Source organism: Scomber japonicus, chromosome 11, assembly GCF_027409825.1.
Source record: "Scomber japonicus isolate fScoJap1 chromosome 11, fScoJap1.pri, whole genome shotgun sequence".
Classification (NCBI taxonomy): domain Eukaryota; kingdom Metazoa; phylum Chordata; class Actinopteri; order Scombriformes; family Scombridae; genus Scomber; species Scomber japonicus.
This window is the reverse complement of record NC_070588.1, coordinates 15,011,259-15,038,937: the sequence shown is the minus strand read 5'-3', so window position 1 is coordinate 15,038,937 and position 27,679 is coordinate 15,011,259. Positions and strand designations below refer to the sequence as shown.

The following is a 27,679-nucleotide window of genomic DNA, read 5'->3' as shown; positions in this document are numbered from 1 at the left end:
TATTCATATGACTCTGTTTGCCAACAAGAATTCATTAATTGTAGTTATTTTATTTTTGAATCATGAATTTTATTGTGAAAAATGAATTAACTTTGTAGTCACTCCATTTGTTTTTTAATTGATATTTGGCAATTAACATTTTTTTCATAGTTGCACTTTGTTCACTTTAATATAGAGAAACATGTAATATCATTTTTAATTATGGTTAATCTGTTTTGTTTTTTTATATCCATACAAACTTTTTGGCATGTGTAGCACTCATACAAATGACAATGTAAATGAAATGAGTATTATAGAGCACAATGCACAGTGACTAAAATGGCCATAAAAACTTAGTTTCATTCATTTCTTTTTGCACCTTGAGATCACAAATATCTTTCAGAAACAATTTAATTTGGTTAACAAATGATGACTAAGGAGTCTGTCTATAAAGCCTCTTTTAAGTCCAGGTTAGTATTCCTCCACAGTTTATTATGAGCATATAACAACTTCTTCTGCTCATTTCCTCTTGGCACAGTTCATGGAGCGCTGTACCACCTGGACCTGTAGCCATCAGACTTAAAATAGTACAACTTCATGTCCAACCAGATGAGGCTCCTTTGACTGCTACTTTCATTATCAAATGAAAGTCACATTTCAGTCCAGTCCAGCAGCAGTTTACAAGTTATACTTTACTGACCCTAAACTCAAGAGATTTTCTGTGGACATCCACTGCTGGCAGAAATGGTGATAAGTTGTCACCTCCACATGGGGAAACTCTTTGTTCCGACCTATGGACAGAGAAGGGGGGGGGGGGGGGGTGAAGACTCTAATTAAGACTCTGAAGTCATGTGTAGACTCTTGGGAAACTAATGGGTTGAGTATGTAACAAACTCACATTGCATGGATAAAATGTAACCCATTACGCAACATAAAATAATAATTAAAAAAATCAATCAACCATCAGATAAAAGGAGTGTAAAGTGAAAACAGGATGTTTGCCTGGCAGTTGTCTGTTTCCTGTTTGCTGCTGTTGATCTTCCAGTGCAGGGTAACGGTCATGTGGCGCCTCCAAATAGGGTTCCTGCGCAGAAGAACACTTCCACTGATGGAGTCTCCAGTATGCACACTGACTGGCCTGTCGAGCATGAACAAAGTCTGCTTCCAATGTGTTGGCCTGAAGAGAGAAATGTTCAATAGTGACGTGCATGGCAGTTCCAGGGTTTTATAAGATGCTCATTTATAAGTATTACGGTTTTTTTTTAACAGCATGTCACAGAGATGTAATCTGATATTGGTTACAAAGTCTAAAGTGTTTGTCTGTTAACCACTAACTTATTTGATTACTTGAATTATGTGTGTTGGCTTTTAAAAGGTGCTGCACATACCCTGGAGCAGTGCTGCTAATGAGTAATGCAGCCTTCTTAATGTTATTACAGCACAACAGAGTGAATAGGTGTATTTACTCAGACTCAGGTCCGGTGTTCAACTCCACTGCTGCACCTTCTTCCCCCAGGCTCTCAAAGGAAACAGTGAACCATGCGGTGAATCCATGGAAAAAACCAGACTTCTTCACGCAAAACTGAAACTGACCCTCAATTTCCTGAGAAAAACTACATTCCATTAGCCACAAAACACAACTTTTATGGGATGGAGCAACTTTATAATACTAAAACAGCACCTCCAGATCTTTGACTTTCAGAGTGTACATGTCCAGGAAGATGACATCGCAGGGGGTGGAGAGGCAGTCGTCGGGCTCAATGAGATGGCTGAACTTGGGCTTGGTGAAGAACTCCTGCTGTGCCAAAGGCCTGCAGAGATGAAATGTTCAACACTGCAGAAACTAAGCTGCTGCCACAGATTATATGTAGTACAACTCAAGAGGGAGAAGGGCAAATTGATTATAAGTACACAAGACAGCTAAGTAAGTGTAGCTGTAAACAGCAATGAGTTTCTATGGGGTGTATGCTGGGTCATTTTAACTACATAATATCACAGAGTTATCTACACAGCTGCACTTTCTTCCTCTTTGTGATCTTGTGCCTGCTTGTTCTGTTACTCATCTTATATGTACTTGCATCCTGTTTCCCCTAAATATCTGTTAACCACATAATTGACCATATAAGGAGATGTTATTGATCCGCCCAGGGTTGAGGACATACTATACAATCACTCACCCATCCTTTCTTTGTCATCCGTGTTTAACATGTAAGTATTGTGGCTTGAAAAGTAAGTAGTTACAAATTTTATTCACAAAATGAGGTACTTTATAACAGATTGTTTTTTGTTTCTATTTATTATGCCTGATGGTCTAAGGACCAAAATGTCTTGTTAAATGATTTGAAGTGATGGACAGTGGGTAACATTCTTTGTTTTTCTCCTGAAATTATGTAGATGCTACATATCTGATGCTAAGAGCTTTTGGTTTGCAGGAACTTTTTTTGGATCACAGACTAGCACATCTGATCTGATCTGATCTGAGTGTCTCTACAGTCTCTAATGAAAATGATTCTCAGTATTGTGACCTTGTTGTAGAAAATCAGTGCAAAAACATAAGAGTGAGACATGGCAAAGTGCACAGAGTACGGCTGACTAACGGCCCTTACTGAAGGGGGGTGAAGTCAAGGCCATAGGGCTGCTCCCAGAAGGCCATTTTCTCTGCAAAATAGCTGTTGGCCTGACACGGTACCAGGGTGAGGGCTGCAGAGGAAGGCCACATCACACCACCTTCCCTCAGCCAGCGGTCCCTGGCCAGCAGGACTGACTCCACCATGAACTCAAACTAGACAAGAGGAAGAGGAGATAGAAACATGACATTGCATATTCAAATCTGAATGATCAAAATTTTCACAAAAAAAAAAATATTGTTAGTAGTAAAAACAGTATTGGAAGAGTGATTATTACCAGTAGGCAGTTCCCCATCCACTCAGACACCAGGATGTCCACCTGCTCAGGCAGCTCGATGTCCTCAGCTCGCCCCTGCAGTACCGTGACGACCTCCTCACATCCATTCTGCTTCACCAGCTGTCTGGTGTACTCGGCCATGGAGCTCGCCTCTACAGCATACACCTACAATACCACAGATTATTTCTCACACTGTGTACGCTATATCTTGTAGCAATCCTCCTTGTCCAGCAGATGGGAGTAGAGGTACAGTAATGTGTGTATGTGGTGAGATTTTAAAAATAGTTTGGGATGAAACATTACAAAAATAGAAATTAACTTACTCTTTTGCTTACAATAAAACACAACAACAAACATCTATGTATGTGCTCATATGTGTAGGCGCAGGAATAGAAAGAGCCAGTTCATTTCCTGCAGAAATCAATAAACAACCTTCAACAAACCAACAGATGTCTTCCTCAAATTTAACTGGATGCAAGGAATTTCATTTTGTGGAAGTCACAACATAAGCACCCTGTGTGTGTGAGAGAGAGCCTGTGGCAGACTGTTGGCATTACCACTGAAGGCTGTGCCAGCTGAGCACAGAACAGGCTTATGATGCCAGTCCCACAGCCGAGGTCCATCACCACCTTACTTCTCAGAGAAGCACTGTTGCTGAGAACAACCTGCTGGTACGCCTCAGTGCGGCTCTTGTCTGACAGCATCTCCAAGTGAAGCCTCTGTATCATAAAACATTTAAAAAAAATAAAATTACAGTAGCTGCAGTAGCATATCAGTATAGCATGTGATATGTCATGAGTTTACAGTTTCCGCTGTTTATATTATAACACCTAAAGTCTTAATTGTTAAGATTATTGCTCATTCAGACAGAAGCAACAAGCAAAGATTTGCCGTTTAATCGCAGAACATCAGCTTCTTAAATACAAGTATTAATTCTGTGTTCGATTTCTCCTATGGATTGTGAATTAGGTGTATTTCTGCAGCTCTCTCTGAGGTTGAAGGTTGCTTAAACGCACCACCAAGGAACACAGAGCTTAGACAAAGGAAAATGTGTCTGTTGTGTCTGTTTTAAAACAACAGTCGGGTTACCAAATGAAACACTGAAACAGGATTTTGCCCCCATCACTTACATCGTTAGTGCATTATGGAAGGATCCTCTACTGCCCATCATAAACAGAAGGAATGATTACTGCAAGAAAACCCTGTTTCAAAGTTCATTTGGGCACCTGACTTGTTTTAAGACAGACTTGAAAATATGTGTACCTGTCCTGTGCATGAGATGGATGACTTAATTTAAATAATTTCAGTTCCCAGTCTGTTTTTTCTTCGGGTAATTCTGCACAGTCTGATGTTAAGCTTTTAAATGGTGCAACTTGTAGATAATTTAACATTTCTAACCAGTGTCCCATAACTGCCGAAGTATTCCTCGTCCTGCCACGGGTCCTCCAGGGAGGCGTCCTCCTCCTCCTCAGTTGCACCCTCTATTGTTGCACCCTGCCTCAGGTGAGAGGCAGGGGCGTAACCTTTGACCCCTCGCAGCTCTGCCCACCACCAGTCTGAGGAGGTCTTCACATGCACAAGCAGCCTGTCCCCGCTGCTGAAAGTCAACTGCGGGACAAAAACCGCAGTTATAACTAGTAACGTTCCTTTATAACCCTTCAGGCGTTTATAGATGCATATGTGTGGGGGGGTTAGGGTCTCTAACCTGATCACTGTCGCTTCCAGTGAAACTACACCGAGCAAAGTACTCTTCAGGAGATGAATCCTCCTCATCCTCTTTCTCCTCCATATCTGTCTCTGTTGTGTTTCCGGTGATTAACACGTCTTCATGGGACCACAGGTTTGTCTGTCAATAAAGAATAAACCTGTTTAGTGCTGTGAAATTAGCGGTAAAAAACATCACTGGTGTGGCTTTAGCAAATACTTCCTGTTTTGACGTCAGCTTCGCTTACGGTGCCTTCACGTACTGTCGGACAAATAGCGATGAAAAGTGCTAGTCAAAAAGCTCGAATAAATGCTTTACTCGCTTTACTTCGTATCTTGTCTTATTGGAAAGATAACATTGCTCGAATTTGTTTTTAAATACATTTCTTGAGCAAATATATTATTTACTTCCCTTAGAGAAGCTGTCATTAGAAAACAATTACTGTGGGGAAAAATCTAGGATTTTTGGCCAGCTTTTACCCATAGACTGTATAGGCCTACCTCGTATTTGGAAAATGAGCTAAATACCTGAAATACCTTTTTGGGGTGGGAGTGTTTTAAGATAACTAAGGATAGGCACACTTTATTACTCTACTGGTAATAATCACTCTACATTTCTTAGTAATTTTCATTTTCTCTGTATATCCAAAACTTGTATGTCATGTTTGTGTAAGATTTAAAAGTTAAGTTAATTTATTTAAGTAGTTATATATTTGTGCTTTATTTTATTATTATTTTTACATTATTTTTTACATATTTACAGATTCAGATAGTTACACCAGCATCTCTTGAAACAGTTAAAATAGTCTCTTGAATCTGCTTCTGTGGTTTTGGGTTTTACCCATAGACTGTAGGTATTACCTCATTACAGTAAATTTGCCTAGATCTAGGTCGTTCCTGGCCTCTGATTGGTTGGGTTACTCACCTAGGGGTTAAAGACAAGGAAGTGTGGTTATTGTTGATTTCTGATTCCGGGAGCTATAGTAAAGTTCTGCCTAAAAGTCATCTGTTTCAATCCTGCTGTGTTCTCTCATGAAGAGTGTCCAAATACCACATATCGAACCCTCACGTTACATTTGCATACATTAACTATTCAAATTCAAACATATACAGTATATCATCAATCCTCTGTCAGTAGTGTTTAGTGTTGGTCTAAGGCATCATCCAGTGGTGGAAGAAGTACCCAGATCCTTTAGCGAAGTAAAAGTACCAATACAGCAATGTAGCAATACACCATAACAAGTAAAAGTTCTGCATGTCAAATACTACATACTTTAAAGTATAAAAGTATTATCACCTTGATGTAGTTAAAGTATTGCAGTTAAAGGAGTGAGAGCTCCACTACACTGCCCCCATATATACAGAATAAAACTCCTTCTGGGACCAGTGGAGCTGGTCACACAAGATGGAGACATATGGACCGAACATTTTCACACCTTATTTGGGCCGACAACATCTGGAACTGACTTAGAAACCAGACAATTACTTGAAAAACTAAAAAATATGAAACTGAGACAACCAAAACCCCCTAGATTTCCCCATTACTATGAACGATTTGAAAACAAAACTGAAGACCTTAAAAAGCAAAAAAGGCATGTTGATCTGATTGAATACTAAATGAAATGAAATACAGCCCAGAAAAAATCCAATTGGCTTTTTTCTGAGAGGTCTTATTACACCTATATTTAAAAGTGGCAATGAAATTGACCCTCAGAATTACAGAGGCATATGTGTCACTAGCTGTATGGGCAAGGTGCTCTGTATCATTACTCCTGTATAGTTGAATTCCTCAATGAACACAATGTCCTGTCTAAAAGTCAGATTGGATTAATGCCTAGCCATTGCACATATCTTTACCCTCACCACTCTCATTAACACACAAATGCATCAAAATAAAAATAAAATGTATTCATGATTTGTAGATTTCAATAAGTCCTTTGACTGTATTTGTCATGGGAGACTCTTTTAACAATTATTAGAGTGGTGCAGGGGGTAAAACCTACATTTTAATTAAATCAATGTATCTGAATAACAAATGTGCAATTAGAATTGGAAAAAAGAACCAATTATTTCAAACAGTACCACAGGGTGAAACAGCAGCAATTTGAGCCCAACCATTTTTTTAACATATATAGAAATACATTTGCAGAACAACTGCAAAAATCCACAGCCCCTGGTGTGAATCTGCACGACACAGTGGTCAAATGTCTGATGCTCTGATGTTGATGCTGCTGACCTGATCCTCCTATCTCCCTCCAGAGAGGACTTACAGCAGAGCCTGAATATCCTCCACAAATTCAAAGATTGGCACTATCTGTAAACATGAAAAGACCAAAATCCTGACCATTCAAAAAACGTAAATTTAAAATGACGAAAATCCAAACTCTCTGAAAAATAAGTTCACAATATTCAGGAAATATTGAAATTGAGCAGTCAAAACATTACACATATTTAGGCATTTTGGCACAGCTGTGACTGAGCTGGCTGTGAATTAAAGACAAAGGCAAGAAGAGCTTTTTACACCATCAAAAGAAAAAAAATCCCATTGACATTCTAATTCGGACCTGATTCAAATTTCAATAATATTATATGGTAGTGAAGTGGGGGGTCCATTAACCAGCCAAGACCTCCAAAATGGGAAAAACATCAGCTGGAAGCCCTGCATACAGAGCTGTGCAAAAACATACTTGAAATTCACAAACACACAGCCAATAATGTATGCAGGGCACAACTTGGCCAATACCCTTTAATAATTAAAATTAAAAAACGAGCCATCAAATTTTATAAACACCTCCAATCCAGTGACTCCCACTCCTACCAGTACAAAGCCCTTCAGTGCCAACAGTTGAGCAAATATAAGAGTCCCCTCTGCCAGATGGTCCTGAAGCTCTGCCCACACACACCAGGGCTTCAGGACACAAACCAAACAATCTGGTCCAACCCAATCAACTCCAAACAAATAGAAAATTATATCAAATATCACAAAAATAAATTAGAATTCTATTTGACCCTAAACAGAGAGTACATGGTGGCAGAGTACCTGACCACCATGATTGATAGAAAAGAAAGTAAAACTCTAACAATGTACAGACTGAGTGGACACAGCCTGGCCATAGAAACAGGCTGTCACAGGCAGAACAGACGACCCAGGGAGGCCAGGCTGTGTTCACTTTGTCATCAAAAGAAAGGTGGAGACAGAAACTCATTTCCTATTATACTGTGAGAAATATAAGAATTTTAGAGAGGTTTTCTTTGACAAATAAATAATACATGTCCTGAGTTTATCCATCTCCCCAACCCTCAGAACCTGCCCTATTTATGTGGGGAGAGGAGTCAATGTGCAGCAATACTGGACAAAATGTACAAATTCCATTTTCTGTATAATACATTTTTCGATTTGCCCCTAAAGCGATACACATTTTTGTATGACATTCCAGCACTAAAAAAAGAACTAAGGAACATTATATTGTATAAAATATCACAAAATATTTATTAAGAAATTAAATGAATTCAGCAGATATTACACCAAAAACTCATGACATCAGTGTGCAACTCTTACAGCTGAAGATTTCAAAGTCTTAAATTCTCTCGCTTATTCTCAGTCTGAGTAACAGCACACATATTTCTTTCTTTGCCACAAAGAAAGTAACATGAATATGTGAAAGACTTTTAAGCATTTAATTGTCTCTTTTTTGTGCTTGCATGCTGATCAATGCAACAACCAACTTCTTCTCAGTAACAAGTCACACAGCAGTTGTTTCAGTTGTCTTTAGTCTTTGACTTGTAGAAGGGCTTGTGGAGCACATCGTGCAGTCGTTTCGCCTGCAAGCACAAAATATCATCTTAGTAATTTAACAAATATTCCATCTGCCTTCTCTATATTGATATGGTGAATATCTCATTTTCCTCACTTTCTGTGGTCCAAGGCCTGGACAGAGAACCAGGTCTTCTTTAGAGGCACTTATGATTCCTTCTACAGACTGTAAAAAAAGAAAGCACAAAATTCATAATCTCAGTTTATTGACTGCACTAGGCCATTACCTCTGGAAACATCGATAAATCAAACTAATACTAGGATAAGACAATTAATTCAGAGTACATTCCCAAATTGGCCAATTATACTTTAATATGGCATCAATCTGATAAATTTTAGCAGTTGGGAGCAGCTAATGGACTGGAAACTACGTTCTTTTTTCCCCCAAGGGTACTCACCGAGAAAGTGGACAGCAACGTAATAGCATCTGTCTTGTTTATAGACTTCACAGTTGTCAGGCAGTCTGTAACCTTAAAAAACAAACAGAAATCCGATCAGCATTATTGTTCAAGTAATAAATAAACAGTTGGATAAGACTGAGAAGAATATTATTAGATATAAGATTATTAACCTTAACATTTGTATATGGCTGCATCATACTCTGTTAAATGTCTTTCTAATGTTGAAAATGTTTAAAATCTGCAAAAAATGATACATAACAATTATTTATGTTTTATGTGCCCTGTATCCTCCTTATCAAGCTACACAAAACCCCTATGTAAATTTGCAAAGTTATCAAATTCCAAACATTGTCAGACTTTGAAATGTTTCATTCTGAAAGGGTGAATACATGAGTAGTGTTTGCAATCAAAACCTTTGACAGGTAATCTCTTTCAACTTGCTCCTTCAGAAGGTCTGCTGGTTTCTTCTCATAGGACTTGTATGTTTCCAGGTAACGTCCTGCCTCCTCTGAACTGTCAATTCAACATGAAGAGAGTATTAAGAATGTTACTTATATCATTTGATTTGTTTCTTTGTCAGGCAAGAGGCTTGTTGATCAAAGGAAAAAATAAATTAGCCAGCGTCAACATAGAAGAGAATTTTTCATCTGTTTACCCTGGCCAGATGTTAACACCCTAAAAGGTTGCATTAAAAAAACCTTACATATATCTCATATATATATGTATTATATATCTCCAGAATACACACTTTTTTAGGTAGCAAGGCTCAGATCGTTGCATATCAAGAAGTTAAGGTATTTAAAACTGGTTCTCAGTTCATTCTCATGTCTGTTTCCAGTAACAAACAGTACAGTGTTCTTGGCAATCAGATGCAGGTCTCACCTCCAAGCCAAAATGAGAGTGCAGTCAGCCATTATGCAGATGCAAGCCAACTCCTTCAATGCATGATGAGGATCTTTCTGTGATATGTGATGAAATATGACAGCAAGGCGTATTAGCAAAAAATAATTAAAAAAGGGACATTTATTTCAATACTGCAAAATCATGATATTCAAATAATTGAATCATTTTTTTGTAATAGCTTTTAAATTATAATTAAAAACTGAAAAATGCGTTATGCTGTTTTGCTAATAGAGCATAATTGGACATTTCTGACAGCTTGGAACTGATGCCATATCTTTAGCACAGTTTGTTAAAATATATTATAGAAATCTGATTTGATATACAGATTACAGTCAACGTAAACTGAATTATGAAGCATCTTCTTACTTACCACATCTACTTGAACCAGTAACACTCGGAGGGTGAAAGTCTGTCCAAGTTGCTTCAGACGGTCATGAATATAGTTTGGATTGAGATTGTGATACCTCAGACTTCAAGGGCCAAAACCGACATCAAAGCAAAACAAAAAAACACAGGAGAAGAACATAGAAAGAACATATGAAAAAAACCCATCAAAGTCTCAATACAAACATCAGTGCTCATTAGGATAATGGATTGTGTATGACACCACATATGCAACAGGATAAATGAAACATGAAACAAAGCTCATACAATTTACTTCCATTTGTACAAACGCTAGCAGCACTTCTCTGGGGTATCACACACACACACATAAACACACAATCTGGAGGCGTAAAAAAACGCACCTGAGGAAGAGCGCACAAGTTGTCTGGCCCAAGATGTAGTCTGGTGCAACATCTCCAAACTCCCAAGGGACACTCCTCACAAACTTCAGAATGGGATTTCCTCTCTGAAATGATAAAGACATGTATGTGATGTGAAACCTAGCATTGTGCAGGCTGACTAACAAGCCTGAAAGCTATTAAACTATTTCAAGAAATAACCCAAGAGCCTGATGCATCCATGGGGGCTACCAAAAATAAACCTGCTCTGTAATGTAACCCTGAATCCTTGAAGCAGGGACAGAAAAATGGATGGCTAAGATACATTTATGCAAACATTTTGATGCCTACCTGTCGAGGGCTGACAATAATGCAGTTCCCAGACCCTACTGGTTTGGGACCCAGGCTGAGGCTTTGACAGGTCCCCTCTGTGTGGTCTGTACCAGTAACCTGTGTCTCCTCACTCTTCTCCGCGCCATCAGATCCACTCTCAGTCCCTATTCCTCTTCCTGTGGCAGACTCGCTTTGCTTCAGACTGGTACCTCCTTCACCTTCAGTCCTGAGAAGTTTAGAGGAACCGTCTCTCTGAGGAGCAGCGGGTACACGGTTTTTACTCTGGACGATGTATTGTGCATAGGACAGGGGCTGGTCCACTGACTCAGGAGCAGGCTTTGATGAGGATGCAGCTGTGGTCGATGAAGGCTGAAACTGGGGCTTTGGCTAAAATGCAATTACATTACATTACAGTTTGAGAGTCGAACATTATAAAATAAATGATTAAAACAATCACACATTTTAGCAAGCTAGCCTAAATATTGTGCTAAGTTGGTTAGCCATTTAAAAATTTGAATTTGAAAGCGAGTTGTTAGATACATTTAGCCTAGCCTCCGTAAATGTAAATCAAGCAAAAATACCGACCGGTGTTCTTTCTTTAGTGAAAGCTGAATCATCGAGGTTGATGTTAAATCTCTTCTTCATGTCTCTGAACTGATTAAAAACTTTGGCCGTAAGTTTGACTTGATGTAGCGTTATTTATTCTCTTTCCTTTCACACACTGACAGACACAAACAAGCAGTAGCCATGACACTTCCGGAGCAGGCCCTTCAGAATAAAAGTGTATTCTTCAAAACTATTTAAAAAATGGATAGATAGATGTGAAGGTGGCAGATACTCACTTATTATGACTCTAAGTTTCATATAAGCCCCACCACTTGCATTGAAAACACATTTGAAGGAGATGTCTTAATAATCAGTATGAATAGCCATAAAAATGCTTGGAGGGGGCTCTTTCATGCCATCAGCCATTAGACTGTACAACACCACAGCTCCCAGTACCTCCCACTCCCACTAAAAAAGACTGATGTTTTCCTTACTATGTTAATCCCAGGACCATTGCACACATGTATATAAACTCAAAAGCTTCGGAATATTCAACATTTACATATTGCAGATTTATTTAAACAGAGATGGTTTACAGTATAGTACTTTATTTTATTTAGTTTGATCCCTTTTCCCCACTACTTATGTCAATCTGAATTTCTCCCAAAGTGGGATCAATAAAGATACATCTTACTCTTACTCTTATAACAGTGAGGAAAATCTCTTTCAGTGTTTATGGACAACTGACTGTTGTTTTAAGACAGACTTGAAAAACTGTAAACCTGTATAAATGATACGTTTTTGAAGTTTATACATTTTAAATTTTTGTTGACATTACCACAAAATGTGATAATTCTACTTTATGTTTATGTCATGCTAAGTGGTGGTGGCATACTGGGGTGTATTATATTGAATGGTGTTTCTAATAATACAAATACAAAATATTAGGAACACCATTCAGTATAATGCACCCTAGTACACCACCATCACCCACTATGACCTCATTAATAAACATAAAGTTGAATTATCACCATCTTGAAAATATCAACAAAAACTGAAAATGGATAAGCTTCATGAATGTAGAATTTATAGCAGAGTTGTTGTATTGGATTGAATTAGATTGCACAGGTGTAATAAATAGGCCAGTGAGTGTATGTGAAACTGAATTACCCTCCAAAGTCGCAATGGCACATACTTAAGAATGAGTGAGACAAACAAATGACAGATTACTTGCTAATCTTGATTTCTTTAATAATCATACTAAGGTTTCAAAGTTCAAGAATGCAAAAATGAACTCTCACACTAAAAAACAAAACAAACAAAAAAACTCCCAGGACAAGGTAAGGCTATAATAAGCAAAAAATCATTCAGACAAAAAACAAAGTCTAAAGTATACGGTTGCATCAAAAACTTTTAGTTTAAATAAAAAAATAATACATAAGGTAAAGAGAAAAAACAAGCACAGAAGCCCATTTCTGCCAATGTGATAGTCGATATAATGAGAAACTTTCCTAAAAAAAATACTTCTTATCTCAAAATAAGGACTTAGTAACTCAAAATATTGAATTAGTATCTCAAAATAATGAGATACTAGGCTATTTGAAATGAATGACCTAGTATCTCATAATAATGAGATCTAATAGATAATTCAATATTTTAAGTTAGTAAGTCATTATTTTTTAGATAGTTTCTTGTTATATCTAGATACTTTCTCATTATTTTGACACACTTATTATTTTGAGTTAATAAGCCATTATTTTGAGATTCTGTCATTATTTTTAGATAGTTTCTCGTTATATCTAGATACTTTCTCATTATTTTTACACACTTATTATTTTGAGTTAATAAGCCATTATTTTGAGATTCTGTCATTATTTTTTGTTACTAAGTCATTTTGAGATAGTTTCTCATTATTTTGAGAAGGTTTCTCATTATAATTGACTTACATGATTTTTTAGTCATCACATTGGCGGACTTCCGTAAAATCAAGATATTTGTAAGTGAAATTATGTCAAACAGTCCGTTGCTAAAGCGGAGCATGGAGTTGCCTAGGAGACAGTGACGCCGCCATTCAAACTGCGCAGCATGGCATGTTGGGATACCATTCCCCCATCATGGCGGATCTGTTAGCAGGCTAACGTTAACGGTTAGCATATTCAACGGTTGTTTTGTTTCGCACACTGCAGCATTATAACCACTTGGGATTTTCTACACAAGGACTGAAGCAGCCGAAAACTAACTGGGTAAGTATGCGCTGGAGAATCGTAAGCTGTGTGGTGAACGAGCGGGCTTGCTTTGTTTGAAACCGCGGAGTAGCTAATCGGTGTAGCTACATTCGTGCTAACTTATAGCGGTGCGTTGCCTGCTGAGGCCGCAGCGTGCTGCCAGCCTGTCTGCTTTTATTGCTTATACGTTATCTAACTTATAAAATAATTGTACAAAACGGATTTAGTAATTCATACAGAATGTACAGAAACCACAAACTCTTTCCTATGAGTATAAGCTCTCGTTGGGTAGCTTTTAGATGCTGCAGTGATCTGTGAATGGATGTTAGTGCTGCAGGCCTGATAACGTTACCTAACGTGTGAATGAACTGTCTGCTGCTGCTAAAAACTTTCCCCCCTCTCTTTTTCATTCTTTTATCCATGGAGTCAGCTGGCTTAACGTTAAGTGTTAAACAACTACATTTTGTGCAACTTAACCACTGACAGGATGTTTCAGGACCATTAATTTAGCTATTTGCAATCTAATATAATATGTTGGCAACCACGACGCTGAAGTTAGCTTTACGACCCGGAGCTTCTAATTCAGCCATAAGGGAAACATAAACAATGATATTTCACTTTTTTGCCGCCACTTACACTTAAGAAAGAGTAAAAGAGTTGCAAAAGAGCATTACGTTTGTTTAAACCCACTCTCAGATTTGCGACGTCTTTATTTTGCTTATGAAAAGGCCGAAATAACTGTTTTTATTTCCCATCTAGACGAATTAAAACCATGTCTAGATCACACACCACTATACTCACACTTGTCTTGAGAAGATTATTATCATTAAGGTCTGACCAGTCGAGTAGTGGTTTTTGATTTAGATCTGTTCTCTTCAGAAATATCTGTGAATTTGTTACCATACTACTTCACTGTAGCCTGGGAGATGCTACAGGAAATGCTGCCTTTTGTTTGGGTTAGAAAGGGATCGTGGCTGGGAAAGGGATTGTGTGCTGTTTGATGGTGATAGTCATCAGCCACTCATGAAAAAATGAACTTGGTTGCATGCAAAAGAACTTGTATGGCTTGTTAGCTATTAAACCACCCGTGAAAGCTTTGGCAAGGAAACCATAAACAGGTCGAGGAGTGAAATACTTCATCAGCGGAGCGTTGTGATTGGTTTGCTCACTCCACATAGTGTGTTTTGTCAGATGGACGTAAGCCTTTACGTGCCTGTACCTGCATTTTCGCTGAAATTTTGCGATGTCTTGATGTTGGAAATTGGCGGTACAGATTTTCCTGACTATTCATCCTTGTTTCCATGCTCACATGACTCCATACAAGAAACGTTCATAAACATTCCAACGATAGACTCCATGTGTGAAAAGGGCTTCATAATCCTTCCACTACTGTGTTTGAGTGCAGGTGGACCGTGCTTGTTGGTTAAATCTCAATGATGTTAAGATTTACTCTGCTGTAATTTTACCTTTGGCAGATTTAGGTGCTTGCAGTCTATTAATTATCTAAAGATAGTTAATATGTTAGTAGACATCCACTGCTGTTCACTCAGGCTTGTGTTATACTGATTAATTAAAAGTAAAGTCTGATTATCTATTTGGTTATATCGCCAACTTTTTTTGATCTTTGTCCTGAGACATATAGTTGTTGTATCCAAGCATTGAGGTTGTTGGGGGGGGTGTCATTAAATGAGTGGATGACATTCAAATACTGATTACAGCGTGACTGCCCATGAGCTATTTTGCTTCTGACTGGTCAGGCAGGTACCAATTTTAGAACGATCCTCTGTGCTCATACCTACATAATATTTGGATAAATATATCTTGCTGGGCTTGTGGAATTATTGTGGCCCAACCACTGGTACTGCATGTATTTAATGTAATACAGGTGGTTTTACTTATATTTTGTTGTATGTTATAAATTCTTCTGTTGGTTGTGCCATTTTTGTTGCTGAAGTCATAATGCTTTGATTCTCTCTTCAGTGTTGAGTGAGGGAACAGCGCACCAGTGACTTCAAGAGGGCCATTTACGAAAGTAGGGGCACCAGCACAATGGAGTGTGCTGTGGACATTCCCTCAGGTGAGTGATAGATAGGACAGAATTACATTTGCATAATTTCTATTTATGTCCAGTTTTATTCCTTTCACTACTACTTTCTCCCAGCTTTCAGGTTGAACATTTTAGATTATGCCCCTTTCATAAAAGTTAATTGTTCCCCCGAAACTACATAAGACACATCATAGTTGCATTTGGGTGACACGGTCAGTGACATTACCTTTTTACAAAACAATTGTGCTGCTGTTCTTTGAAGATAAAAAGTTACCCAATAGCACAGTATGGTTGCTCCATCTCCATGGGAAAAAAAGCATTATATTCAAAGCTGCATTCAGAGATGAAAAGCTAATAAATGTCTGCCAAATGTCTCTGTCATAAATCAGTTTATTCTTTGTGCACATACAAAGGTATAAGATGGTCAAGAAAAATTAAATGTACTAATTTTAAGTGCAGAACTAATCAAATAAAATCAGAAATAACTAAGGATAGTAATAATAATAATAATAATAATAATAATGATGATGATGATCTGAAATACTGGATGCCCTGTGTAGGTGAGGATGAGGCACCTGAAAAAGATGACATGAATGCCAAGGAAGGGAATGAGCCACCCCATAAGAAAAACAAGAAGCACAGAAAACACAAGAGCAAGAAGAAGAGGAGGAGGAGGAAGGGTGAAAAAGACAGCAGCTCAGAATCTGGCGCTGAGTCGGATGCGGAGCCTCTACCAAAACCTGTCCGGACCACCAGAGCCAGGTAAAAGCACTTAAATTTAATTAAAATACATTGTGTGGATTAAATGTACTGTTGTCTTCATAGGTTTATTAAATCAAAATGATGAATTTTCTTTACATTTTATGAATTATGTGTTCAATGTTGTGTAGTAAATAAGGTACGTAAAAGTGAATCTCATATTCAGATTGTGGCCATAGTGTTTGAACATTATTACTTAAATACATTTCTGCCTGGTGGATTATGTGATGCTTGATTTACATACATAAAACATTGTCACGATGTGCATTGTTAGGTATAAGAGACAAAAAGTATCAAGCCACATTTTAAGTCCACATGAAATAAAAAAAAACATATTCCCAGTTTTAATCATGTGTGTCTGTTTCAGTTCTTAATTTAAAAAGAAAAATCATGTCTTTTCTCTTCCTGTAAATGTTTTAAATGTTTGATGATGCCCTCAGGATTAACTTGCCACACTCATCATAAAAACCTAAACTTCACAGTTTGTGGGATGTAGTAGCTAACATAGCAATAATAATAAGAGATGTATGTTTGGATATCAGTGCGCAAATTTACACCACTCAAATATTCAGTCTATTATACAGAGGCCATATATGCTGTAACCTCTGTTTCATGGGGCCTTTAACAGAAATGCAAACTGTGGTTTGAAATCATTGCTTCCAGTATCATCTAGGAAGGTTGTCTGAGAAAAGTTTCTCTAAGAGCATTTTTATGCGGAAAATTCTTATTTTGTGAAACTACTTTCCCTTGTGTTTATAGTGCCAGATTGGCAGCAGCTGCAAAAGGCGGAGACCATACTGGGCTGAAGGAGGAGGGTAAAAGAGATGTAATTACAGGTAGGAGACACTCGCACATAAACATAATCCATATTACCTTTTGAAACTAGTTAATTTACTTGTTCTTAAAAAAAAATCACTTCTCATCCCAGATCGTGTGGACACAGAGGGAGATTCAAAATCCAAAAAACATAAAAGACACACTGCTAAGAAGAAGAAAAAGAAGAAGAAGAAAGATGAAAAGCAGGAAAAGAAATCCCCATCTCCTTCCCCATCTGAGAGCAGCTCAGCTTCAGGTTCTGAGTCTGAAGGGGAAGGGGCTAAAGGTATCAGTGATGGCAAATACTCCCCAGCTGCAGCACCTGACCTGCAAGAACCAGTATCCAAACTGATGCCAAAAAGCAAACGAGGGGATGAGAAGGGGGTTCCCAACCTCACACAGAATCCTGAATTGCTTGGAGTGAAGAAAGAGGACATATCTGAAAGGGATGTTTCCCCAACTGGAGGGAAGGGCAGTAACACCAATGGATCAGAAAAATCCTTGGCAGGCCAGGATGACAGAACACAGACAACAACAGTTAAGATAGAAAGCAGTCATGGAGATGGCACATTCAGCCATGCCCAGGAACTCCCTGACATTATCCCTAAACAGGAAGGTACTACCCCAAGAGATGACCCAATCCTGAAAGATCAGGCCAATTCAATTCCAAGGGCTAAGGTCAAGGAACGCGATTCATCCAGGTCAAGGTCTCCTTCCCCTTCCAAGGGCCTAGACATTAAGAGGTCTGGGTCAAGTCAGAGTCGGTCACCTAGTCCCAGCAGGCGATCAGACCGGTCAGGAACTCACTCCAGGTCAACCTCAAAGGGAAAACAGTCTACCACTCCTCTTAGGGGAGTTGTAGCTGACTTTTTAGAGGCTATAAAAAGTCAACTGTCGCGCTCTGTGTCTCGCTCTCAGTCCCCTAAATCTAGGAGGAAGTCCCGCTCCCCAACCCCCAAGTCTCCCAAGAGAGCCAGCTCTAGGTCCACCTCTCGCTCCCTCACCCCCAAGAAGAAGGTGTTAAAATCTCCAAGGAAGTCCAAGTCTCCTAAACGTCGAAGAAACTCCTTGTCTGTGTCACCAAAACGACGGAAGAGTCCCCCCTCTCCGAAAAGAAAGCTTTCAAGATCGCCTAAACGTGGTGGGCACAGATCTCCCTCTCTATCTCGGTCTCCAAGGAGAAGTCGAAGGTCAGAGTCACGTTCCCGGGGGGGCACAAGGCGCTCCAGGACCCGCTCACCTAGACGTGGCGGTGCAGTTGGAAGGCGTTCACGTTCACGGTCTGTCACAAGAACCCGCCGCTCCAGGTCTAGATCCAGACGCCCTGTTCGGCGCTCCCGGTCCCGGTCACTGGCAAGGCGTGCAGGAGGCAGGCGTTCCAGGAGTCGGTCTTTGTCTCGACGTAGGAGGTCGCCACCCACCAGATCCCGCCGATCACGCTCTCGGTCAGTTCGCAGGAGCAGACGCACTAGATCACGATCTATTGTCATCCTTAAGCGTAACCGACGCTCCAGATCCAGGACTCCCCGTAAACGGACAAAGTCCAGAACCCCTCCCTCTCGCCGGCTGTCAAAATCCAGGTCTCCAGTCAAAAAGCGTTCTCTGTCCCCTGCCAGGAGAAACCGGTCTCCACCAAGGTCTGGAAAACGCTCCAGATCTCGCTCGTTGTCTCGAAGGCACCGATCAAAGTCACACTCACCACTACCTAGCAAAAGGAGGTCCAGATCTCCCAAGAAGAGTAGCAGAAGGTCAAAGTCTAAATCTGTCTCTGCTGGCTTGAACAAATCTAAGTCCAGGTCTAGGTCTGAGTCAAGTGAGGGGCATTCTGATAGTTCCTCTCCAGCCAGATCCACATCTTTGTCTCCTGTCAAGGAGAAGAGGTCCTCCTCTCCTAAGGCAGAGCAGACATTTAATGTGAAGGCAGCTGGAAAAAGTGGAGCAGTTTCCACTGTGGCAGGTGAGGCCAGCTTTTTAATCCCTTTGTTTGCATTCAAACTAGAGCAACTTGATTTTGTTCCTGAAATTGCTACGCTATTCCTGCTTGAGTTGCGATGCACCAAGCCGTCTTTTTACCCCCTAATACAATTCTGGTATTTATTCCATATTTATAACTAGTGCTCTCTTGGGATAATTTGTGTGTAAGGTAATATGAGGCCAGGGATTGCTGTGGCACTAAGAGCTACAGTGACTGAATGACTATAACGGAACTGTTCTGTAAGGTGAAACTTCAAACTCACAATTGCATTTGTGTGAAATTGTCAGAAAATGTTAAAACTGATCAATTCCATTATCATCTGATTCGACACGTCAGTCAAGTAACCCTGCACCTCACTCCTCCAAAACTGATCAGAACTGCTAGTTATCATCTTTCTTCCCAGTTGTTCTTTAAGAAAAGGACATATTATTTATTTTTGAAAACTTGGAATAATGTATGTGGTATGTTTCCCTAAAATAGGCTAATATGCTGTTTAACGTGTATTCTGCAGGTTCATGGAAACCAGTGCCCTCAGCAGCTGCACCCATCTCCCAAGCTGGAAATTTCTCTGATAAGTTGCAGGAGCAGCCTCAGACCCTTTCTCCCAACAATGAAAAGGAACAGAACGAGCGTGCCAGTTCATCCAATGAACGAGATATTTCCAGGTCCAGGTCTGGTTCCAGAGAGCCTGGCACTGGTCCAGATGGGTCAGATTGTTCAGAAGGCTCAGATGAAGAAGAGGATTCTACTTCCCCAGTTAAAACGTTATCCAAACGTCAGAGAAGCTCCTCAGGTTCAGCATCTCCAAGAATGCAGAAAAAGCAGCTGTCAAAGTCACGTTCACCTACAGAACGCCGAAAACCTTCACGCCCAACATCATCGCCTCGACGATCAACATCCAAGACCACATCCAGAAGGAAGCAATCCAGGTTTGTAGTGTATGTGGATACATCTATCCTGCATCATGAATCTGTGCGTCTTTTAAAGAATGTTACAATGTTTTGTAAGGTATTAAATATTTAAGATTGCATAAAATTAACCAGATTTAGTGGCATCTAATGATGAGGTTGGAGATTGCAACCAACTACCTTTCCCCTCACCCTTCTCTTCCAAGTGTGTTGGACAACCTGTAGTGGCCGATAAACTCACAAAACACACAAAAGAAGCCAGTGTTTGGTTTGTGTGTTCTTAGCAATTGTAGTAACAAGCCGATGCAACATGTTGGCCTCTGGACGAGGACCCGCTCTCTATGTAGATTTAAAAGGCTTATTCTAAGGAAATAAGAACAAAACGATTCTTATTTTCAGGTGATTGTACACTAATTAAACCATGAATATTATATTCCATCCCAACCACGATTGTTCGGCTAGCTGCCACCAAATTCTACACACCGAACCTTTAAATACCTCAATGCTGGCATCATTCTGCACTAGAAAAAATAATTTAAGTATAACGAAAAAAGAAAGGATCAACCAATAATCGGCATGGCCGATAATATCGGCCGATATTCAGCATTTTTATGATAATCGGCATCAGCTGTTTTTTCCACCGATAAAATAAGTTTATTTTAAAACGTGCTCCTTTGGCTCTAATGCAGCCGTCTCTCTCTGCCTGAAGTCACCACTCTTGGCTGTGTAACAATGCCCCGCCTACAGCGCCCACTGATTGGCTGCACGGCACAAGTGACAGCCAATCAACACTGAAGCTTCTTGATGCAGCGCCACAGAGAAGAGAGAGAAGAGGAGAGGACTGCTCCGTGAAGCAGCAGTGTGGTGTTTGAAGGCAAGGCAACAGAAAATGTCAAAGTTGCAATAAAAATACTCTATGGTGAAGTTTTAAAGACACCACAACCTTATTATGATCAGTTTCACTGACATGCATGCCCAGAAGCAAAATTTGGACCAACCTGCCTGCCTATATTCACATCAAGTGCAACAAGATTTTGCAAATAGCCTAAATAGCCCACACTTCTAAATATAAATAGCACCACGGCAAAAAAAAAGAGAAAAGAATGATCAAGTGAACATGACCTGGAGCTCCTTTTATTTAATAAAAAGAAGACATAGCAACATATGGGTACAGCAAGTAGCCTACAGATTAAGAGAGCTGAACCTGTTGAATTTCACAAGCAGAGTCGACTTTCACAATATATTTCATGTATAACAAACATAATACTGTATTCAGTCTAATCCCAAGTGTGTGTTTTTTTTTTTTGTTTTTTTTATACCAAAATTTTAATTTTTACCGCAAATGAATATTGGTTCTAAATATTGGTTATCGGTTTCCTTGATTACTAATAATCGGTATCGGTATCCGACCTTAAAAAACCATATCAGTCGATCCCTAAAAAAGACATCACATATTTTTATACAGTCCTGCACTTCTGCTCGTTCTTTAACTGTTAACAGAAATGTGCAATTATTTATGAGTTTTATCACTCACCTCTCCTCAGGTCCAAGTCTCCAGTGAGGAAGAGAGAATCTGTTTCTCCATCTGAAAGGAAAAAACGGCGGTCAAAATCTCGGAGTCCTGCCCGGCGGCGAAAGGCTAGTGTCTCCCGCTCTACCGCACGGCGTAAGAGATCACACTCCAAGTCACGATCCAGGATACGCCGATCCAAGTCCCGCTCTCCAGCCCGCAAAAGACGATCCCGTTCCCCCAACGGCCGAGGAAGGAGGAGGTCCAAGTCCACAGACAGAAACAAAAGATCAAAGAGCAGGTCTGCAGGCCGGAGGAAAAGATCCAGATCAGGAGACAGAAGCAGGCGATCTAGGTCACGTTCCTCTGATCGTAGGCGCAGGTCAAGGTCAAGGGGTCGAGGGAGGCGCCCTGTGTTTCGCAGTCGTTCATTCGACAGACGGGACAGGTGGAAGCGGGAACCCAGTCACTCTCCAGTCCTCATTCTCCGCAAACAGCGCCGCTCAGGTTCCCGGACACGACGCAGCACCAGCAAGACTCCTCCACGGCTGACTGAGCTGGGTAAAACATTTATTTATTGTAACTAATGACAATCACTTGTATATCAATCAAACTTTATTCAGGACACAGTGAAGGTCCATAGTAAAAAACAGACAGACCAACACTTGTATAACACTTACATTTGTGGTTTTACATTTATGAACATTCATACAACAATTTAGCTTGATTTGTTTTTAGATTTTGTTTTACACTGCTCTTATGCTTAATCCAGCTCTCATTCCCTCTCTAAATACCCTTTCTGTGCCCTGTTGTTGCCTTCCCTCCGTCTCTTCATTTCCTCAGACAAGGACCAGTTACTGGAGATAGCCAAGGCTAATGCTGCTGCCATGTGTGCTAAGGCTGGGGTGCCCATTCCCGAGAGTCTTCGGCCAAAAGCCATCCTCCAGCTCCCTCTACCCACTCCATCTCCTGCCCCCCTCTCCCTTCCTCTACCTTTACCTCTCCCAATGGGCATGGGGATGCCCAACATGCCGAATATGCCCAACATGGGTCCAATGGGGTTACCTACAATTCCAGGAATGCCCAGCATGTCAAACATCACCATGAGTGCTGCTATGGCGAGTATGACAGCAGCTACTATGACGGCTGCTTTGACCAACATGGGTGCTCTGGCGGCCATGCCTCCCCTGGCTCCACTTCCTACCATCACTAACAAGCCTCCCCCATGCCTCGCTCCCCCAGCCCCAACCCTTAATCTGGACCACATTGAGGAAGCAAAGAGGAAGGTCACTCAGCAAGCTAACATACATACCATCAAGGAGCTTACTGAGGTAAATATGGATATTGGGTTAGACTGCGTCAGTGTGTGTTTTTGCTTGAGAATGACTGCACGGTATGTGTACCTGTTCGATACAAAAGTGTTGAGTGCAAGAGAGTAATGTGATTTTGTGGATGTGTGTGCATTACTGTGCTTACTCAAAGCAACTAATGTTTTTGTCTGTCTTTTTGTAGAAATGTAAGATGATTGCAAATAGCAAGGAGGAGATGGCAATTGCTAAACCCCATGTCTCAGATGATGAAAGCTAAAACCACCAAGCCCTCAAGGTAAAAGTGACAACCTTTATTCTTCCATTTCTTTGACAGCCTGTGTCTTTATTTTTGTGCTGAATTAATTTCACTTCATTCAGTATGAATTGTGCGTACTTTGATTTGGCATGACATGGTTCCTATTTCCTTGATAGATTCATATTTGGGTGTTATTGTATCCGCACTACACTTTTGTATTTACATTTTAACTTACTTAACTAGAAAATATTTCTTTATTCTACCACACTGTAGTCCACAAAGTGTTTATCTTTCCATCATTGTCATCATTTTCAAACATGTCATGCATACATTTATCCCCTCAACTTTATGGTCTTGGTTTTAGCTTCATTTTCCATCTTTATAAAGCCCTACGTGGATTTTTAGTTTTGTTTTTGTGCATGTCGTGATAGTTCTGCATGTTAATATTGTACTTTATCTTTGTTTACTTTGTTAAATTTAGTTTTAGATGCATATCATGACAACTAGATACCAGTTTAGCATTAGAACAACTGCAAGTTGTCATTTTTATTTTCTTATTTCCACCATTCATAAACCATTTCTTAAGTATTTAGAAAAAGGTTTAGCATGCTGACCAGACAGAAATAAAGTATGAGACAGAGATGGATTTTGTGAGAGTTCTATTCATTCTTCACATTATTAAAGCCATTCACCAGCCATTGGCCGTCAGCCTTTCCCCTCACTCAAGTTTTCCTCTGCTTATTACATAGACAAGGCGTAATTATTATAAAGCATGTCTCTCTGTCTTTAGGCATTTGCAGATCATGTCTGTAATATATATAAACTAATGACATAAAATGTTAAAACAAACATATTTTCTTTTGTCCACATGCAGCTACTCCTCTCAAAGGACAGAAGAAAAAATGTTTTAAAAAAAAAATGCTTTACAGGAGGACCTACCTTCCTGCAGTTCCCTTTTGAAGCCAGATGATGTGACTGAGCCTCATAAACCAAGAAGAAGACAACCCTAGTTTTCACAGTTAGAGTATAGGAGCACCGGCACCAGCCACCGCCCCACTCATCTCCCCAGTTTGCTTCCGTTTATGTGTGTGTGAGAGAGAGAGAGAGAGCGAGCGAGAGACTGGCCGACTGTCACCTGTGAAAACCACTGAGAAAACTGGGCACATTGACTTGTGTGCGCAGTTGTATGACTGTAAAGTGACTCAGAGTATGTGTGCGCATTGTGTGTATATAGTGACTTTCACCATCAACCCCTCAGTGTTGCTGCTCGTTCAAGCAGTCACTGTTGTAAAGACTGAAGAGGAAAAAAAAAATCTAGTGGCGCAAGTGTTTTTTGTAAAAGATTAGTTTCTCTAAATTTGTTTTACTTTTATGGTTTCTTAAATAATTGTGTTAATTGGACACTGCTTTCCTGTTCTGCTGTATTCCCTCAGTTATCTCTATCCCCTGTGTTTTTTTTTAAGCAATTAATGCTGACTAAGTTCTGGTCGATCCTCACATGCAATTTGCTTTTGAAAGCCTGGTTAAAGGCAGGGCAAAAGAGTCGACATCCTGAAACGGTGCCACATCTGATTATTTTGAAGGAAGGGAATGACTGAATAAATTGGCTGCAAAGAAAACAAGGTTTGAATTTTGGCTATGACAAAAAGTATCCTCTCCTTTCACAAAGCATAACTAATTCAGTTAGCACAGCCCTGGGCAGGATTTTTTTCCCCCCTCTTTTTGTTTTTTTAAAGCCACTAACCTGGCCTTTCATTTGGGCTTTTTTGGATTTTTTTAAAAGTGGAAACATGTTTGCTGTAGATTTAAACTGACTATTCATCTGCCACAGTTTTAACACCACTGTCTAAACATGCAGTGTTGTGTGATTGGCAGGAAACTTTAATATATAATAGAATTTAAGTTGCACAGAAAGCATACTGTTAATATTTACTGCAAATTACCATGTTGACATTTTAAAACTAGAAGCTGTTTGGTAGAGTGCAAAAGTTTGAAAGGTCTGTGTTTCTATCATTGGTCATCCGGGTTTTATTTTCTTAGCGACTGCCATGTGAAAACGTCGCTCATTGGTGCTGTCTTAGAGGTTCCAGATGTTGGAATCATTAATACTTTAGCCTAGTTGTTTAAATTGCAGATTCTCACCACAACAAATATTTAGTTCACTGAGCTCAAGTTATACATGCAACACATTTTTTGTCTTGATAACAAACCGAATGCAAGAATGCAGCTTCCCCCAAACTTCAAACCATTGATGGAGGTAATTACTTGTTCAGAACATTTGTATTTCACTGTGTAACTGAATTCATGATAATAAACAACTGACATTTTAAATTGACTTTAGGGATGCTTTTGCATTTCAGCTTGGCTGTTTGCATTTTTCTGAAACATAATTTCTATTGGTGGGTTTTTTTGAAAGGCACAAAAGGAGAACATAATTCGTGTTGTCGTGTCGGGAGGTGACACATTTATTTGTAGTGGTAATAGAGTTGAATGTAGAAAGCTGAGTATGCCTCTAGTTGTTGTCAAAGGTTTTTGTGTACCAGACAATCAGGTTGTCTCAAGATGCTACTCTTTTGAAGAAGGATTTACACATCACTTGCAGCGCTGTATTCAGGTGATAACTTGGGGGAATTGTTGTGTATTACAGGATGTGTAGTAAGATGCATGCATAATGAAAAGCCCAACAAGCCATTTACATTAATACCCTGATACATTTAATAGCTGTTGTTACCCTGACCTGCATTAGGTCTGTTGTCTCATCTGTGTCTGGGTAAACAGGGTCTGTATTTCACTAAAGGAATTAGATAACTGAACAAACACGAACTTGGTGCTTTAGGGAAAACTGGCAGGGATGTTTTTCTGCTTTTTAAGGAATCTTCCAATCATTACTCCGGTTTATTTTCATTGGACAGGGAAATAACTGTGGGTTCACCCTCCCATGCCCAGGGCTGTTAAACTGTAGAAGATTGATCTGTGAAGGGTTTTTTTTTTGTTTTTTTGTCAGACTGTAATTATACTGATTCTGAACCAAACGTATTTGAACTGTTGGAGTTGACTCGCTGAAGTAATCTTTAGGTATTTTAATGACAGAAAAATGAAGAAAAATGCATTTTAGGATTCATTTTTTGGTCATTTCAATATGACATTGCTTGCTTTGTACATAAATGTGTTGATGATTATTAAAAACCTCAATGATCTGTATATATCGATGTCTTTGTGTGCTGTGTTCACTTCAGTTCAGTCTCATAATGTATTCCTCCACATTTACAACAGACATATGCCTGCCAACAGTGGGGAGGGGAGAATAGTTCTGTTCATCTTGGTTGATGACCAGAATTAATACAGGAACTCATAAGCTTTGATTTATTAAAAATAATTTAATTGCATCTCCTTCTATTAGCATATATATATATATATATATTATTAGATGTAATATATTCTATCTATAATAATAATTTTACATATTTTAAATATGGTGAAAAGAGACATGAAGGCAAACCAGTTGTCTTATTCTATACACACACAAAAACAACAACAAAGTGAGCAGTAATTTTTTGTTGTTTATAAGACCAAATTGAGCTTTTACATTCTGAGATGCATAATTATCTTTAATTAATTAAATTTTCCAAACCATCAGTTAGGAATTAACAAGGCACTGCTCAATAGTTAATGAAATGTCCCCTTGTTCCACTTAGCAGAGTTTATAATTTGCTCAACAGTTGAAAAGAATAGACAAACATACAGGAGAGTGCAAAAAGAAAAAGATGAACAGACTGCTGTTTTTAGGAGTAGTTTAAAAATGATGGTAAAATCTGCTGTTTCACAAATGCCAGTTTGAGCCACATAAACAGTTTAATTGGAAACAGTAAAATGTAATTGTCCTTTTAAACAGTAAAACGCATGCCTTTTTTGGGAGGAGAGCTGTCTTTTCAAATAACCAACCCATCAAAACAGTTATAGAAACAGGTTTGATAAAGTTGTGGATTCAGATGGACTCAGTTATTGGTTGATTTTTATTCTTCCTATTGATGTTTTTACATTTAGTAACCTCTATAAAACATATCCATATCTTTATCTGCTCTATTCTGGTTATTTTAGATCAGGTCCTTACCAAAATGGAGGTGACAATACTAATACAGCTAGTTGTGTGTGTGCCAAACTGTCACCATGACACACACCCCATGAAACAACTAAAAGGGTTGAAACTTTACATTGGCAAATGTGAGGAATCCACATGATATTGTAGTTGGCCCTGTGTGTTATATTGCATGAGTATCCCTAAAATTAGAATCAAGCACTGCCAGGTGTGAATAAGGTCACTGAATGAATGTTAAGCTGAGTGACATTGGCCTATAGTGCATTGCTCAGCAGTCCACCCTCTGCTTTCAGATCTATAATGAGAGCCTTCACAGCAGAGATTGACCCCAATAGTACAACCTGACTGTAAGATTGACCAATTTGCAGGAATATGTTCTTGTATGTGTGTCCAGACAACTTGCTGTGAAATAGAAAGATCAAAATGAATAAAAGATGTGTTTATGAGACACAAGAGTATTGTCTGGGAAAA

General features: G+C 39.3%; 3 protein-coding genes across 4 annotated transcripts; 1 reads left to right on the top strand and 2 right to left on the bottom strand.

Moving 5' to 3' along the window:
- Nucleotides 1–98: 98 nt before the first annotated feature.
- prmt2 (protein arginine methyltransferase 2) lies at nucleotides 99–4,797 on the bottom strand. Its single transcript, XM_053328918.1, has 9 exons — nucleotides 4,589–4,797; nucleotides 4,282–4,491; nucleotides 3,441–3,602; nucleotides 2,884–3,048; nucleotides 2,586–2,761; nucleotides 1,661–1,790; nucleotides 1,446–1,582; nucleotides 982–1,156; nucleotides 99–770 (listed from the first exon to the last, which is right to left on the bottom strand). Exons 1-9 carry the CDS (start codon nucleotides 4,670–4,672, stop codon nucleotides 738–740), a joined length of 1,272 nt encoding a protein of 423 aa, XP_053184893.1. The 5' UTR covers nucleotides 4,673–4,797; the 3' UTR covers nucleotides 99–737.
- A 3,335-nt stretch (nucleotides 4,798–8,132) lies between these two features.
- Nucleotides 8,133–11,480, bottom strand: ercc1 (excision repair cross-complementation group 1). The gene is made up of 9 exons (XM_053328920.1): nucleotides 11,346–11,480; nucleotides 10,779–11,147; nucleotides 10,452–10,555; nucleotides 10,076–10,175; nucleotides 9,685–9,761; nucleotides 9,216–9,315; nucleotides 8,800–8,871; nucleotides 8,499–8,567; nucleotides 8,133–8,409 (listed from the first exon to the last, which is right to left on the bottom strand). Exons 1-9 carry the CDS (start codon nucleotides 11,403–11,405, stop codon nucleotides 8,347–8,349), a joined length of 1,014 nt encoding a protein of 337 aa, XP_053184895.1. The 5' UTR covers nucleotides 11,406–11,480; the 3' UTR covers nucleotides 8,133–8,346.
- Nucleotides 11,481–13,422: 1,942 nt separating this feature from the next.
- On the top strand, nucleotides 13,423–26,317 carry sona (SON DNA and RNA binding protein a). Of its 2 annotated transcripts, none has more exons than XM_053328807.1 (10): nucleotides 13,423–13,549; nucleotides 15,512–15,608; nucleotides 16,139–16,340; nucleotides 17,097–17,173; nucleotides 17,266–19,110; nucleotides 19,640–20,057; nucleotides 21,581–22,107; nucleotides 22,390–22,877; nucleotides 23,059–23,151; nucleotides 24,042–26,317. In XM_053328807.1, the coding sequence occupies exons 2-9, from the start codon at nucleotides 15,581–15,583 to the stop codon at nucleotides 23,131–23,133; spliced, it is 3,660 nt and encodes a 1,219-aa protein (XP_053184782.1). In that variant the 5' UTR covers nucleotides 13,423–13,549; nucleotides 15,512–15,580; the 3' UTR covers nucleotides 23,134–23,151; nucleotides 24,042–26,317. The 2 variants fall into 2 exon arrangements, with proteins under 2 accessions (XP_053184782.1, XP_053184781.1); XM_053328806.1 differs by having other exon boundaries at nucleotides 23,987–26,317.
- Nucleotides 26,318–27,679: the final 1,362 nt, after the last annotated feature.

Bases quoted from the DNA above. Each gene is read 5' to 3' on its own strand.
- prmt2 (XM_053328918.1), bottom strand. From the start codon at position 4,672: ATGGAGGAGAAAGAGGATGAGGAGGATTCATCTCCTGAAGAGTACTTT. The intron at 3,603-4,281 runs GTTAGAAATGTT...TTTATGATACAG, and splicing joins TCGGCAGTTATGGGACACTG to AGGCTTCACTTGGAGATGCT. The intron at 2,762-2,883 runs GTAATAATCACT...CCTCTTGTCTAG, and splicing joins GGATGGGGAACTGCCTACTG to TTTGAGTTCATGGTGGAGTC.
- ercc1 (XM_053328920.1), bottom strand. From the start codon at position 11,405: ATGAAGAAGAGATTTAACATCAACCTCGATGATTCAGCTTTCACTAAA. The intron at 8,568-8,799 runs GTGAGTACCCTT...CTTTTTTTACAG, and splicing joins CGTTGCTGTCCACTTTCTCG to TCTGTAGAAGGAATCATAAG. The intron at 8,410-8,498 runs GTGAGGAAAATG...TTGTGCTTGCAG, and splicing joins CAGGCCTTGGACCACAGAAA to GCGAAACGACTGCACGATGT.
- sona (XM_053328807.1), top strand. From the start codon at position 15,581: ATGGAGTGTGCTGTGGACATTCCCTCAG. The intron at 19,111-19,639 runs GTGAGGCCAGCT...TGTATTCTGCAG, and splicing joins AGCAGTTTCCACTGTGGCAG to GTTCATGGAAACCAGTGCCC. The intron at 22,878-23,058 runs GTAAATATGGAT...GTCTTTTTGTAG, and splicing joins CCATCAAGGAGCTTACTGAG to AAATGTAAGATGATTGCAAA.